Source organism: Triplophysa dalaica, chromosome 1 (assembly GCF_015846415.1).
Source record: "Triplophysa dalaica isolate WHDGS20190420 chromosome 1, ASM1584641v1, whole genome shotgun sequence".
Lineage (NCBI taxonomy): Eukaryota > Metazoa > Chordata > Actinopteri > Cypriniformes > Nemacheilidae > Triplophysa > Triplophysa dalaica.
In genome coordinates, this window is record NC_079542.1 from 11,943,221 (window position 1) to 11,959,141 (window position 15,921).

The 15,921-nt window shown below is 37.8% G+C and overlaps 1 protein-coding gene across 1 annotated transcript in view; it reads left to right on the top strand.

Annotated features, from left to right (window-relative positions):
* si:ch211-186j3.6 (neural-cadherin) overlaps positions 1-15,921 on the top strand; it is a 203,913-nt gene that overhangs the window by 143,958 nt on the left and 44,034 nt on the right. The window contains exon 22 of the mRNA XM_056750824.1: positions 9,284-9,561. Coding sequence (XP_056606802.1) covers positions 9,284-9,561 — 278 coding nt within the window. The remainder of the gene's footprint in view (positions 1-9,283; positions 9,562-15,921) is intronic.

Below are 15,921 nucleotides of genomic sequence, written 5' to 3' on the forward strand. Positions count from 1 at the left end.
ATTTCTATTGATGTATGGGTTGTGAGAATTGGACAATATCTGGCTGAGATACAACCATTTAAAACTCTGGAATCTGAGAGTGCAAAAAATCTAAAAATGAGGAAAATGGCCTTTGAAGTTGTTAATCGGGGCACCGTGGCAAGCCATCCACTCACAATAATAAAGTTTTTATACATTTAAGAAATATCTTAATGGAACAGGATCTTTCCTTAGTATCCTAACGATTTTTGGCATAAAAGAAAAATAGACTCATAAAGTTTATTTTGGTCTTTTACTTAAAATGTTCCCGTGCTACTGAAAACTGGATTTGTGATCCAGGGTCACATTTGACCTTGTATCAAACTGTTTTTCTCTACGGACATGTGAACCACTCCAGAAGCATTAGTTCTTGAATATTAAATAACTGCAAGCTGAAACAAGATTACATTTACTTTTACTTATTCATAAAGTGCTCAGACATGACATTTTAACCTATCCCTCTTTGTACGTTATCAATGAAGCTGAATCTCAAGTCCTAGACTCTCTACGGCTCTCCATTTACCTCTGCTAAACTAGACTTAAAAGAATACTTCACTTTAGAATAAAAATGTTATGCTTAGTTACTCACCCTCATGTCATCCAAGACGTCCATGTCTTTATTTCTTCAGTAGAAACTAATCCTTGGTTGTTGAGCAATAAATATCTGGATCATCCTCCATATAATGGATTTAATGGAGCCAACCTGATTTAAGATCCAAATATCAGTTTCTTTGCAGGTTTAAATGGCTAAACGCGACACCAGCCAATTCGTTTTCTACGAAATAATTCACATTTTATACTTTTTAACCACAAATACACGGCTTGCACCCAACCGTGTTGCACGTACACGACTTACCATTATACGTAATCAAGTTGGAAAGGTCCCCCGTCTGACATTTTTATATCTCGAATGAGCACGCGAACGGACAATTTTAAACAATAATCTGGCTCGAAAACATAATATGTATCTTTAAACATCCAACTGAAAGGTCTTCCTTCTCACCACTTGTAAACAATGGAGATGCTTAGGAACGACTTGGTCGGTTGGTTATATACAGAGTACGTTTAAAACATTGAATGGAGAAGCTGATGGAAACCAGGGGTTATTAATGATTAGAAGTCTAATCCTGGATAAAAACTAGATAAAACTAGGTGAAAAAATGAATATATTCTCACACTCTGTCTCTCATTTGCTTGCATCTCCAACGAATCACAAAGCTGAAAGTTGTTGGAGAAGAAAGTGCACATTTAAAGAGTTAATTACAGATGAACTCGCTGATATGGAAAGTGAGTCGTATGTCTGTAACCGTAGTAATTGGAGAAATTCTAGGACGGGGGATGAAAAGATGTTATTTTAGCTAACTGCAAATTGCTGTGATTGTGTTCCGATTTATGATGGAAATGTATGTGCACTGTAAGCGCTGTGGTGTCGGATAGATCAACCGGTGCATGCTCAGGAGCTGATCTACATGCATATGCTTTTGCCTCTGAATCCTGTGTTATTTTCTATTTTTGGCTGGAATGACGGCTGAACTCTCTACCATGTCAGTGTGCTGGATGTGTCAAGAAGGGCTTGTGATGTTGGCTTAGAAGGAGAGAAAGAGACAGAAAAACAGAGAGTCTGAAAAAACTGCGGGAGAGCGACACATAGAAGCCACTTTGTGTCTGTAACTTAAATGATTCTTAATGCGCCGCCATGATCTCCCCCAGTCCTATCTCTACTCCCCTGTGTTCCCTCTCCCCGCCGCATGCATACTTTGAAGAACCCAGGATTCCCCTGCGGACCTGCCGGGATGGGGAAACAGATTTTTGGCGTGCACAGCTCATTTCCCAGGGGTCCGCCCTCATATCTCACCCTCCAACACCCCTTTGAAACACACACACGCCTGCGCGTTGGCCTATGAAGTGTCAGATGCAGCACAAAAACACACACTGTTGTGTCAAAGTAGAAAACCAGAGTAAAATCTCCCTGTGGTGAAAGTGAGTCCTGATGAAAGAGTAGCAGTCAATGATAAACAGAGAAGAAGATACACAGGAAAACAACGTTTTGAGGAAAACTTGTCGTTTGTCGTTTGTGGTGGAATGTGTGAAGATGAAAGTTTAAATGCAAAACAAAAATCTTTAGCGAATTAAACTAAAAGTTGTTTGGAGGTAGAATCCTCTTTGTATGACTTGGATACTTGAATAAAGCTATAGGACGTATTATGGAAATTGAACTTGTCTAGTAAGAGAGCTTGTGAAGATGAAAAGAACAATTAGAGCTGTCTTTTACGATAAATCAGACTCTGATGAATTCTCCTCTCTATTCGTGTGCACATTATAAAGGAAAGGAGATACATTTATTTTAATCCTTTGGCTGGGTCTTCGCCGTCACAGACGTTTCACATCGGCCTTTCTCAAAAAACACATCCCATCACCTCTGCTTTTGCAGAAATCTTTGTAATTACATATCAAACGCGCCACTTTGCATTTTGCCTCTGCCCTTTTGTTCGACTTGATTCAGGCAGCCGTCAACTCGCGCACACCCACACTATTCTTTTTGTTTTGCTTTGTTGTTTTTTTTCTTCTTCCCCACTCTTATCTCACTCTGAATAATTCTGAAATGACTACTTGGTTTGTCGCACTTTAAGTGCTGTGCCGCGCAACACCTCCCATTGATCACTATTTCTATCTTTTGTGTCAGTGTTGTTCCATCAGGTTTGCTTTGGCATGAAGAGCTCAGGCTGGAAAGCCACGTAGCACGGTATCATGTGTGGATAGCCTTCAATCCTCGAGACTGATCCTCACTCTAGCCAAACACCCTTTGGCGGTTTCTGAACACATTCTTCAGAAATAAAATATGCTGTATTGAATTATAAAATAGAAACATTGGCCACTGGTCAAACCTGAAGCTCTGTATCTGTGAGCGGAGGACAAGAAATCAAACATTAACTATTGGACCATTTATCCTGTGTACGTTTGTATGTGTACCTGTACCTTGGTTTGATGTACTCTCTTAAAAATAAAGGTGCTTTAAAGGTTCTTCACAAAAAAGCAATGCCATAGAAGAAACATTTAGTTAAAGTTTATTTAAAGAAACATCTGTACCGAAACAACTTTTCAAAATCTTAAAAACCTTTTTTCACCACAAAGAAGTGCTGAAAGGGGGGGGGTGTTAGGGGTTGTGCGGTCTCTGTATTTTCTTTGTGGCGGAGGTCCGGACAATACCTTTTTAATAAATAATATTTAATAAGTTGAGCACAGTCGAATATGTATATAAAAGTTAACATCTAATGTATTATAAGGCCATTTATTTAATATCCTGATACCCAGACTATTTATAACACATAGAAAGGCCTGGTAACTGAGAAAATATGTTGCAGGCTCTGGTGCTAAAGTGAAGTCCTAGTGTTCTGTTTTAATATTTAAAGAAACTACTGACAACAAAATGTAATAACTGAAATGAATTTATCATGAGCAGAAGTACACTGTAAAAAGTTTTCCGTAAAATCAACAGTAACTTGCTGGCAACATATAGCCAGCAAGCTTCTGTATTTTGAAACACAGGTATATTACCATAAGGCTAAGAACAGTAACTAAAACATATTGTATAATAATTTACAGTAAATATATATACTGTTATAGTAAATACAGTACTTTTTTGCTCTATTTTTTAAATACGTTAAAATAGTTTTACTGTAAAATTAAATACAGCAGTTATTTTGTATTTTAAAATGAACATTGTTTTGCTGTACACTAATAAAAAAAGATTAAAACATATCTATAACTTAATTTAACAAAATAAATTGAGGCTTTTCTGTAAAGAACATTTTATACAGTGATGAAGACTCTAAATGAATTCAAAAGCTTTATTAAATGGGACTCAATAACTCATGGCAGAGTAAATGCAAGATACTACATTTTGGATAGGTCGACCTACAAAACAAGAACACAGATCATTTGTTGGACTACAGTTTGTCTTAATTTGATTGATTTAAGAGCTTTAATCTTGGTTAGTTTCTGGAAAAAGATCTCAAACAGACTACAGACAAAAACTTTGATTTAGTGGAGATTTAGTGAAAAAAAACTATAATTTCAACACATTTGATGATTTTTAAGTGGTTCTTCAATAGTTTTAACTTGAGTTGAGCCGGATACTCGGCTGAAACGAGTATCCGGTACGGATAAAGCACTTTTGCCGAGTACGAGTATCATACGAGTAATACGAGTCAATATCTGTGCTCGGATTGAATAAAAATCCTCATTGGGTAGCTGACTGTGTCTGCGTTCTGTGATAGGCTAGTCACAGCGCCCCTCTCCAAACGGAAAAGAGCTTGCACGGACATATCTTAAAATACATCATTGCCTTTGTGATGTCTCAAAATGCACACAAATAATGTTTTTAGTGAGGCATGTTTGTTTAAATCATGTAAATATCCTAATTAAACTAAGGCCTAGTCCTGGTTTAAGATAATCCCGGTCTGGCAAACCACTCTAAATGTTCACGCTACAAAGTTCTTTATTTTTAAAAACACAGCATTAAATGGAATGGTAAAACAAATTATTTTAATTGGGAAGAAGTAATATGAAATAGACAATTTCGCGGTGCTAAATAAAATTTTGGCACCTACCTGCCTGAGAGACTCCTGCTTGTTCCGAAGTCCTCCAAGACTGGACAAATTCAGAGTGGGGGTTGACCGTTAATCGGGTTGGTTGCTAGATGGACAAAGCCGGTTTCACTTTTCATGGCATTGAATTGCTTAATTCGCAACAGCATACATTTAATGGGAGGTTTTATTAATATTATTAATATTATTGGTCCCTCCACACTAATTGTGTGTAACGTTTTGCTGAGTTGATTTGCTGAGTTGATTTGCTGAGTTGATTTGCTGAGTTGATTGCTGGCTTCGAAACAAGATCTGGCAACTGTAACGGCAATTCTTTAAGAAATAAAATAATCACTATTTACTGCCTAACTTTATGCATAACCTTATTAAATGTCTTATATGACATCAAACGTTAAATTACCACAATAAGATGCAAAGCGTTCTCTCTCAATTTCACTCAATTTAAATTTAACAGTAAAACTACTGTCATTATGTTCACACACAGCATACATTGGAAATATATCAATAATAAGGCAAAAACTACAAAAAATGACAGCAACACACTGTGAATTGTTTATACAGTAACACATCACTGAAAATACAGCAATACTACTGTTAAAACACAAAAAACATTTACAGTGTAGCCTTTCCATGCCATTCATACTAGAACTGATTCTAAATAATCTTTCCATTAAAACATGATTCATTATGAAATGCTCTCAACGTGCTGATTATTAATGCTATTAATATTATTAATCCTAAATTTAGATACAGAACGTTATATAATGTGTTGCAAACCTATATAGCAAACAGTAATCTGACTGGCTAAAAGTACTTTATTAAGCTACTTCTGGATTTTCGTTTACTTAAGCGTTACAGTAAAAGTGTCCATTCACCTACTCTTGGTGTCTGCATGTGTTCATATGTGACGCGGGAGAAGCAGCACTCACAGAGCAGAAAGGGTTCAAATGTTTTTCATTTACATTTACATTTAGTCATTTGGCAGATGCTTTTATCCAAAGCGATTTACAGAGAGTTCAGGGAGCAATAATACAATAGGTGCTAATACAAAGTTACTAAAAAGAGAGAGGGTTAGTTTTTTTTGGCATTTGGTGCAAAATAGGGATATTCGAAGACATCTGCAAAATATAAGGTAACACTTCAGTAAAGGGGGCAATTCTCGCTATTAACAAACCATTAACTTGAACCTTTTTGCCAATATACTCTTAACTTGTTGCTTAATAAAAGTTAGTAAGGTAGTTCTTAGGTTTAGGTATTGGGTAGGATTAAGTATGCAGAATAAGGTCATGTAGAATATGTCCTTTATAAGTACATATAAACAGCCAATATGCCAATAATAAGCATGCTAATAACAACTAGTCAATAGTGAGAATTGCCCCCTATACTGAAATGATACCAAAAGTTCTTCTATGGCATCGTAGAACAGTTTGAAGCACCTTTATTTTAAAGAGTATGCTTTAAAAACTGTGAAAGACAAATTTTTGGTTTAAAAAATCTAGTGAAACTAGGCCAGATAAAATCTAAAGATTTAGTAAATATTATCTTATAAAATAGATCAAAATCTTAATGCTATAAGAACCCCAAATTAATATAGCTTCAAATGTGTTTGTGTAGATCATTTTTTATTTCTCTTGGGTGTCCTTCTGCTCTATCATGAGGCCACTGTGGAATAGCCACCCTCAGGGAATTCTGGGTATTGTAGTTCCGCTCCCTATGGGTGGCTTAGCGATCTTTGAGAAATGAGCTGACAGTACCGTCGAGCAGGAGGCAGAGACAAAATCCCACTCTCTTCTCCAGGGACGATGAGAAGGGGAGAACCAACAAAACAGCGAATGACAGTGAGAGAAATGAGAGCATCCAGAAAAAGGATTAGTCGTGGGAGTGAATTCTCTCGCTTGTAGGATCTGTTACCTGAACCCAAATAGCTCATATAAAACTGTGGTTTATTAGGTGTCTCTTAGTGCAAATGAAATGTGAGACCTGGAAGTTGCATTGTTAAACTTCCAAGGTAATACTTGCAAATCGCCTCCTAAAGTTATTACGGAAGGTGGGAGTCAGACCTGAGCTCACTGTGTGTGTATGTTACAGAAAGTCCAGAACGTTAAGAAACGAAGAGAGTCAAGTGTGTGTGGGTGAAAGTTTAACAACCGACACCTCTAGCTTTGCGTGCTCAGATGTGTGTGTCTCAACACATTGATCTAATTCACGTGGGACTGTCTGGAATACAATTACGAAAGTAACCCAAGCAGTTCTCTGTCTGGCCAATTAATGGTCAATTAAAGGAGGTCAGTGAGACATTATGCTGATGGCTTATGTAAAATACATTTTGCTTTTTCACGGTATGTATGTGTTCAGAATGTATTAAGAGAATTGTCTATAGAGAATGCACACAGAATTAAACAAAATTTAAATTTAATTGCTGTCTTCGTCTAAACAGCAGTGTTTGGTCTCTAAGTGTAGTTTAGGAAATGTACAATAACTATAATGTATAGATGATGTTTGTTGTTTTATTTATAGTGAAACCATGATAACCACAAGGATGGCTTTGCAAAAGTAAGCATAGTTTCATCATAATAAAGAGTCAATAGTAAAACTATTTGTAGTGGTTAAACAAACGATAAGCTCAAAATCATGGTTACATTACACTTTTCCTAAAACCATATTTATTTTCTTAGAGAGTTCATTTATTTTACAATAGGAATACCATATTGCTGATGTCATTCTGAAACTTTGAATCTCCATTTTTGGTGATTTTAATTTTTTGTCAGTAGTCATTATAAGTCATCCTTTGTGTTTGTCACCGGCTTTTGCAAATAACTGATCAAACTTTTTTTTTAAACTGCTTGTCAACTTTGACAGCAAAGTATTTTATCATTTAAAAAGTATAGTGTTTTTTCCATTTCCTGAAAAACTGTGAATTTAGACATACAGAACGAGGTTTCTGAAGGACTACGACGAGATGCATACTTGTTTTTCCAATACAAATTACAGTCAGAATTTCCCTACCCTTTCGTTTTAAATAGTAACAACTTTTTGTGTTATGAAAAATGAACACTAGGGATGTAACAATATTATCAATATCGTGTTTTTGCAATAGCAAAATTGTCCCAATATAATCGTGGTCACATGACTGTGTGAAACGATAAATCTTCCGGGCCTAACACAGAGAATGTTTAAAAAAATACTGGATGGCGAGGTCCAACTGGTGCAGTTATTTTATTTTATAAAAGGGGTTTTTAGGTCATTTGACCCAACTCGTACTATATCTCATACCTCTTAGCAAAAGTTATGAAAAGAGAATAAAGAAAAAGAGGATGCTCACAACAAGTTTCCAAGTCATTATTTGTCCTTTTAAATATCTTACCGCGGACTTTATTCCGAGTTATTATCGTAAAGTGAGATTTTGATATTGTTGCATCGCTGGTTAACACGTGTTTTGATTTTGTGTAAAAGGTGCAATGAGGAGATTTAAGCTTTGGTTGCAACCAACGGCTTTCTCCATCCCTCGCTTCTTTGCCGAAGGAGATAATGTATTTATGAAACGTGCACTGTAGAGGAGTTTGTCCGTTTAGTGTTACTGTAGAAACAACATCTTGAATTCCATGCAAGGGGATCCACGGTGTTTGTAGATAGAAATAGCTCATTCTAATGTAATAAAACATAACACTTCATTATGTAAGGTCTTTATACAACTCTGAAGACATAGTTTAGTATATTATATTGCATTTCTCATTTCTCAACAGGTCCTCCAAAAATGAAACACTGGACCTTGAAATGTTGAGTTAAAAGTAATTCAAAATGTGCCGTCCTAAATTAGACACAGATATGTCTTCAGTTGAGGACAGATTATGCTGTTTTTTAACACAACAGATTATATAGTGTGGAAAAATATGAACACATTGTGCATTTGCCTGTTCAAACCCGTTGGGTGCATTGCACCACATCTCTGTGCACACCTCAGACATCCGTTCAGTCTTCGATCACACGGAAAATGAGCATAAACAACCTCATCAATCACCCACCTCCCTCTGCCATCGCTGCCTGTTAGGAAAAGACCTCTCCACAATCCACATCCCAGTCAAAATAGTGTCTATTAGTTCAAATAGGTTCAAGCTAATCTTGCGGGAGTTCTCGTTTTAGACGCCTCTATCTAGCTGTCTTCTCTCTCCATCTTTGACTCTCTATCTTCACCCCCTCATTTCCACTTAAGTGTGTCTGGGCACATGGGTTAGTTGAGGACTGGTCAATCACCGCTCAGTCCACTGCTGTACAAGCTGTTCCACTTCAAATGGTGGATTTGAATAAATGGTGTGGAAGTTGAGAAGCAGCCCTGTGGACATCTGCAGGCATCGGCACGCCGTTTATGTGCTTGTTGAAAAGCGTTCGGCCTGATAGGCTCTGGAGTGCACTGTGTGTCCAAGAATGAAATAGAGCGAGTGTGCAAGTGCTCTTAACACTTTTCATGACTGAAAGCGAAAGGAACTCATGTATTTTGGGACTTTTTCCTGAAATTGTAAATTGTTTTGCTATTTGTATGCTAATTTGAGGATAAAAGATATGTTGCTGACTCCCCCAGTTTTTTTTCCAACCTTGCTTTTACCATTTTGGTAGCGCTTACTCGACATCAGCGTAATCTCTCTCTCTTTATCTCTCTGCAGCTACAATCCTTTCTTCAGGTTAACGTGACTCAGGTTCATGTAGATGAGTGTGTGGACTTTGACTGTCGGGGAGGGGGAGGCTGTACCAGCCATCTGAGTGTGACTGACAAGCCAGCGGTGGTCGACTCGGGCAGCATGGCTCTTGTGTCAGTGACTGTGGAAGCTGCCGCTGTCTGCATCTGCTCGGCACGCGAACATTATCACCAGGGGTGCTCCGTCTATCCCAGAAACCCCTGCCACAACGGAGGAATCTGTGTGGACACGCAGAGTGGATACAGGTGAGAGAGTAAATGTTTTACCGGTGGGACAGAGAGTACTTAAAGGAAGAGTTCACACAAAAATGAAACTTCTTTTGTGTTCTGTAGAGATAAGAAAGTTATACAGATATGGAAACACATTAGCGTGACTTAATGATTACATTTTTACTTTTATTTTTGAGTAAACTTTACCCATTTCACTAGAGAGAGAGAGAGCAGTGAACTAAGGCATATGACATCAGTAAACAATAAAATGTCCAAGACTTCCATTGCCAGTCTGCACTATGCATTATGTTCCTGAGCATTTGCAACAACCAAACAAAGTGCCTAATGATGCATTAGGTAGAAAATGTCCAATGAAAACCACAATGCATGTGCATTTAGTTTCACTCTCACTCCTTTATTACTCTTGCACTCTCTCGCTCTCTTTGAGAATATAGATAGACAAACGATCAAGTGATTATTCCACAAGACTCAAGCCACTTCTCCTAAGTCTAATCTTATCACTTCTGAGCTTTTTCACAAATATGAGGGAGAGAGAGTCTTTCTTTCTCTGTTATTCAATTATCCAGTCCTGGCGTGGATATTGATTTCCTTCCCTGAATAACAATACTGAGTGACTAGGATTGGAAGGGTTTAGAGAAGCAGCGAGATTGCCATAATTGTTAGGTGAGGAATTTTTTTCGGAGAAGACATGAAATCCTGGCAGCCCTAAGTTAATAACAAATGCTCCAACGCTATGGGTTCTTCAGCCAAAGTTGTAATTGGGCATAGCAGGTGATCCATATCTTTGTTCGACACAAAACTTTTTAGAAGCATTCAAGGTTTTGTTTCCCATCAAAATGCTGCGTGCCTGATGGTTTTGTAGATGCACCCTTGCTTGTCTGAGAGTGTCTGAAAATGATGCTGAAATGTCCTGTTGTTTAACAAAGATACAATGACATGACGGTACATATCTGACTTAGGAACGTAGTGCTTGAAGCTTGGTTAGAGAAGAAGAATTGAATGTGTAAAATTATTGAAATGGGAATGTATATTGACTCTACTAATATGATCACTACTGCAGTGATCAATACTTAAAAGTGATAGAAGGTCTTTTCATCAGCTAAACAACCACTTAAAGCAAACACGGAATTTCAGGACTTTATAAAAGCTGACAGAGAGTCCACATAACCCAACAGTCAGGTCTAAAGTTAAAGAATACAAGTTTGGAAGTATACTTGAAAGTGATAAAATGTATTAACATTCTAAATAAGCATGGGAACATCCACGATTTGTTTATTTATCCCATTTACATTATTCTGGTTTTCCTGTGGCTCAGTGGTTAGAGCATGGTGCTAGCAACACCCATGTCATTGGTTCGATCCCATGGGATTACACGTAGTCAGAAACAAATGTAAAGTACAATGCAATGTAAGTGGCTTTGGATAAAAGCGTCTGCCAAATCTATAAGTGTAAATATGAATGTTCTACACACATTTAGCAATAAAAAACAATCTACGGTTGTCAGATTTAGAGTTATTCTACTACTGAATGCTTAGCAGTGATTTATTAATCTCAGTGTTTTGAGTGTATGGATTGAAATAGATCCGAATTGACAGAGCAGCTGCCGTATGGATGCTTCTAATGATATCTGAGATGTACTTGCAGACGTGAGATGACTTCTAATAGCTGCTTTTGATATGGGGGATTTTTCCCTCCCACATGCAAATTAAAAATGCAGAGCAATGAACGTATCATAAATATCAGCCTGACATCTTCCAAAGGGGGCAATTTAAAAAAAACAAATTGCACATTTTCCTATTGTATAATTTATGTGTTGACAGTTTACCTCAGTCAGCCTCCCACCTATCAAGACCCTACTACTGTCCCATCACACACTCACACACACACACACAAACACACACACAGGGCTTTCATGTTTTATCAAACATATTGTCTCTTTGCCTGATCTGATATACAGTATAGTTGATTGCAAATTGTTTTAGTTTGCCAGCTGACTGAACACCAGAAGAAGCTTTATGACTTTATTTAACCCATAAAATACACAGTAGACGTTACACCAGATGTTAGTGACTGACAGCTCCATGCAGTCTCTGTTTACTGTATGGAACAAAAATGTCAGCATTCTTCAAAGAAAACAAAATGTTGTTCTGTTACTGAATAACATGAGGGTACATGAGTAAATAATGACAGAATTTTTTGTTTTTAGGCTGAACTACGTCTTCAAAACAGTTTTGAAAAACCCTACAGTGAATGCTCTGCAGCAGTGTAGTGATTCACTCATTTCTCTAAAATATTGCTAATTTCAATGCGCCATGGTTTAGAACCCCATTCTGACATGTCCAGACTTTTAAACGGCCCATTTTAATCACCTTACAAAATATTGAGAAATTCATTTAGCTCTCAGTGGTTTAATTAAAAGAAGCAAGTCAAGCTGTGGATTTCTGTGCGGTCAGATGTACCGAGCATGTAATGTGGTGAACTTATGCTGTGAGCCAAAGCCCTTTATGCCCCAAACTCTCCACTAATCCTAATAATGTCAGAAGTCAACAACTTTAATGTTGCATCCGTGTTACGTCAACGTTCTGGTCGTCTTAAGACAGAATGTTCAGATTTGTTTTCAAGAGGATTTATTTGTATGTACTGATATGGAACGGTTTATATAACGTTAACATTTATATTAAAATTAGGAATAGCATTAATATGAGTGTTAATATGAACATTGGCCCCTTTTGTGTGGATTGCTCTTTATACATTGTTTGGTTGTTTTAAAGGTCCAGTGTTTGAAATTAAATGGCATCTAGTGGTGTGGTTGGAAAATGCTACCAACAGCTCACTCCACCCCTCCCTTTAGAAGCATCACAGTGGCTGACAAGGATATGACGTTTTAAAACTTGACCTGCAGAACAGTTTAGGGCTACTGTAGAAACAACATGGTGAGTTCCATGTAAGGGGACCTGGGTGCATGTCGATAGAAAAGCTCATTCTAAGGTACTAAAAATGCATCAATATGTAAGGTCTTTATACACCTCTGAAGACATATTATATTGCATTTCTTTCAATAGATACTCCAAAAAAATGACACATTGGCCCTTTAATTGTCACTATAGTTCAGAGGTATCAAAAGTGTTTAGCGCTTAAAGTATTGTTCTGTCTGTTATGTATTATGTACGTGATAATAATGTATATATGAATAAAGCAAACTTTTCGGTTCATGTCAGTTTTTAGGAAGGTAAAATAGATTTGAAAATGTAGGTGTCATTTGTATATCAAACTACTTTGTATGTGGTGATACATGGTTAATGTCAGGTAGGTTTACTCAAAGACTATAAACCCCTATTCGAATAATACAGCAAAATAATCTTAATACTGCAACTCCTCTTAAAGTTATACAAATGTCTAATTTGTAAATTATGGATAAATTTGCAGGCACAGTAAAGATTTACCGAAAGACTGGTTTTAATAAGTAATGTCTGCAGCTTGTTTATTATGTACAGATGATATGATGTAAAACTAGACTACTGTAAATTTAAAGACCCTTAGTGCTCATTTAAGTTTCGTTAATCTTATTAATTGATCAGCATCACTGAACAAATAATCATGACTTTTTAGTTCCAGGAACAACATTTTCTGTTCTTTAATGTGCAGCATTTGTACAATTTAATAACAAGTCCACACTGACATACCTTAACATTTGCTCAAGGGAGTTGTGTTATCTTTGAGTATATTGTGGATTGGTGTCCTGCTTTGTAAATACTGTATTCCTATTATATTACAAAGTGACTTATAGAGTTCAGGAAGCAATAAGCGATTTGTCATACAGGAGCAATACTACAATAGGTGCTTATTCAAAGTGACAAGTTTCAACAAAGGCTAGACCACTACCTGTTGAGTGAAAGAGAGAGGGTTCGTTTTTTTTTAACTCATTTTTTCTGTCAAGTATTCACAGAAGAGATTGCTTTTAAGTAGTTTTTTGAAAGTTGTGAGAGATGTGGTTGACCGGACTGAGTTAGGAAGAATGTTCCACCAGAAGGAGTTTTGAAGGAGAATGAGCGGGAAAGTGATTTACTGCCCTTCTGAGGAGGCAATACAAGACGCCGCTTGTGTGCTGAATGCAGGGATCTTGATGGGGTGTAGGAGTGTAGAAAGGTGTGAAAGTTTGCTTGTGCAGATCCATTGATAGTCCTGTAGGCAAGCAGTATTGACTTAAATCTGATATGGGCTGATACGTAACAGTGATACGAGAACCTGTGTGCCCATATGTTGGGTTCCAAGGATGTCGTTGTAACAATGTTCAAAGTTAGGAAGGAAGGAGGAAGGAACCGGCGAACGTTAAAGCAAACTTTTAATAAAATAAACAAATAACAAATGAAAGTGAAGTGCCGACAGCTCCCTCACAGTCGACTGCCGGCCACACAAATAAAACATAACATAAAATCCTCGATCGGCAGCGAGTCCCTCGTTTCCTGCTCTTCCCCTTCAATGCGGAAGACAGCAGGCTTTGGCCCACAGCTAACCGCTCCCTCCCGGAAGGCAGCCAGGCCACCTCCACCCAGGAGCACGGCAGCGAGCTCTCCGTCCAACTCAACGTATACTTTCTCCAGCACAACCATCTCTTCCGCGCTGCCCGACCCCTTCAGCATCGCGATCACCTTCAGCAGCGATGACTCTACAACAGCATGTGGTCTGGAGGACAGAAGACAAAGGTTATCTAGACGGGATGTAAGTGGAGGGCGAATGTTCCGTCTAAAATAAACTACTGGTGGTGTAGTTCATGTAGGAAGGAGCATGTTGAAAGTGTTGAAGCAGTGGTCAGAAATGTGAAGAGTTGTGACTTTAATTTTATCTGTGGTGCAGTTACAGGTGTAGACAAGATCAAGCTGGTTTCCTGTTCTGTGAGTACCGGCTGTGGCGAGGCGGTAAACTACAACAACACTGAGCTGAGTGGGAGAATTGTTATTCACAGCGTGGTATTCAAATGAATAGCTGTTGCTTTGAGAAAATAGTGGGGAATATTTCCATTTTTGTTGATTAACAAACCTGTGCCGCCTCCTCTTCCAGTTTGGCGGGGAGTCTGAGAGAAGTAGTAGTTTGTGGAGAAAGTAGCAGGTGTGTAGGAGTCTCCAGGACCAATTCATGTCTCAGTAAGACCTAGAATGTCAATGTCAGACTGGCTAGCAAACGCATGGATGAAGTCAGTCTTGTTCACATCATATTGTATTTATTAAATTTAAGACTTTAATGTATCTTGATTCCAGGAGCAGTAGTGACACTGGTTGATATAGTCGAACGCTAGTGCTCAGTGCTAGCATAACTTTAGATGTTTATTAAAGTACAAACATACTGTTACTTTCATCACAGCGCTTCCAGCAACACCCCCTGGGAGGGCTAGAGTTCAAGATTTAAAGAAATACGTGTAGATAGTGAGGAAGATTAATGGTGGGATTTGGAAATGGGGAGATTATTTTAGGTTTCTCATGAGGTAACCATTGGATTCCTCATGCTGGTTATGCAGGCAGGAAATGAGCAAAGAGGAAAACGGAGTGAAATGGGCCAAAGGGAGTAAGAGGATTGTGTTCAGTCATCATGACTGATATTAAGGCCAGGATTCACTCGAGGAGATTAATTGGTTTGGTTTAGTTCAATAAGCGGAACAGAGCTTAGTCTTTTTTTTACTATAATGGATGACGTGTTTTTCTTTTAATGCATTTTACTGTGTCTTCCACATTTCTTTTATTTCACTGACAAGTCTGACATTGACACCGCTGCATTTTAATAGGATGGAGTCCAGTTTTTTCTAGTTTGAAAAAAGGCATATTAAAGGAGGCTGACTGACTTTCTTGTTATTTTTTGCTATTTAGCATGGTGGTGCACAAACGTCTTTCCCAAATGCCTTTTAAAATGCGTGATCAGCAAACTACTTTGTTTAATCTTTCCTCTTACTAGCTTTGATATTCCCTTTCGGTTCAGCAGGACTGTCTCTTTTTTATTGATCCTGTCACATTATTTTATTTCAGCTTTGAACTCAGAGCACTAACTTATCCGTCCATTCACCCCGATGTGAAGAAAGTTCAATCTTGAATCCAACCAACATCAGACAGCAGAGCTTCATGTGTTAGTCACAGCATAAATAGGAATCCGTTCTCAGCTTCTAGTGAGTCTTTATGAAACTTTAGTTTAAAAGGGTATCGTTCCCCAGACGGACTTACTCTATTGTATCGATTTGGGAGGTTGAAGTGGTGTCTTCATGCAACCAGATTGGCTCCTCATTCTTGCTGGATTTGTGTCTTGGGGGAGCATTAGGCTAGAAATTTGTCCAAATCCAACTCACTGTGAGTCTGACATTAGTCAATGGACCAAAATTAGAAATGCAATAAC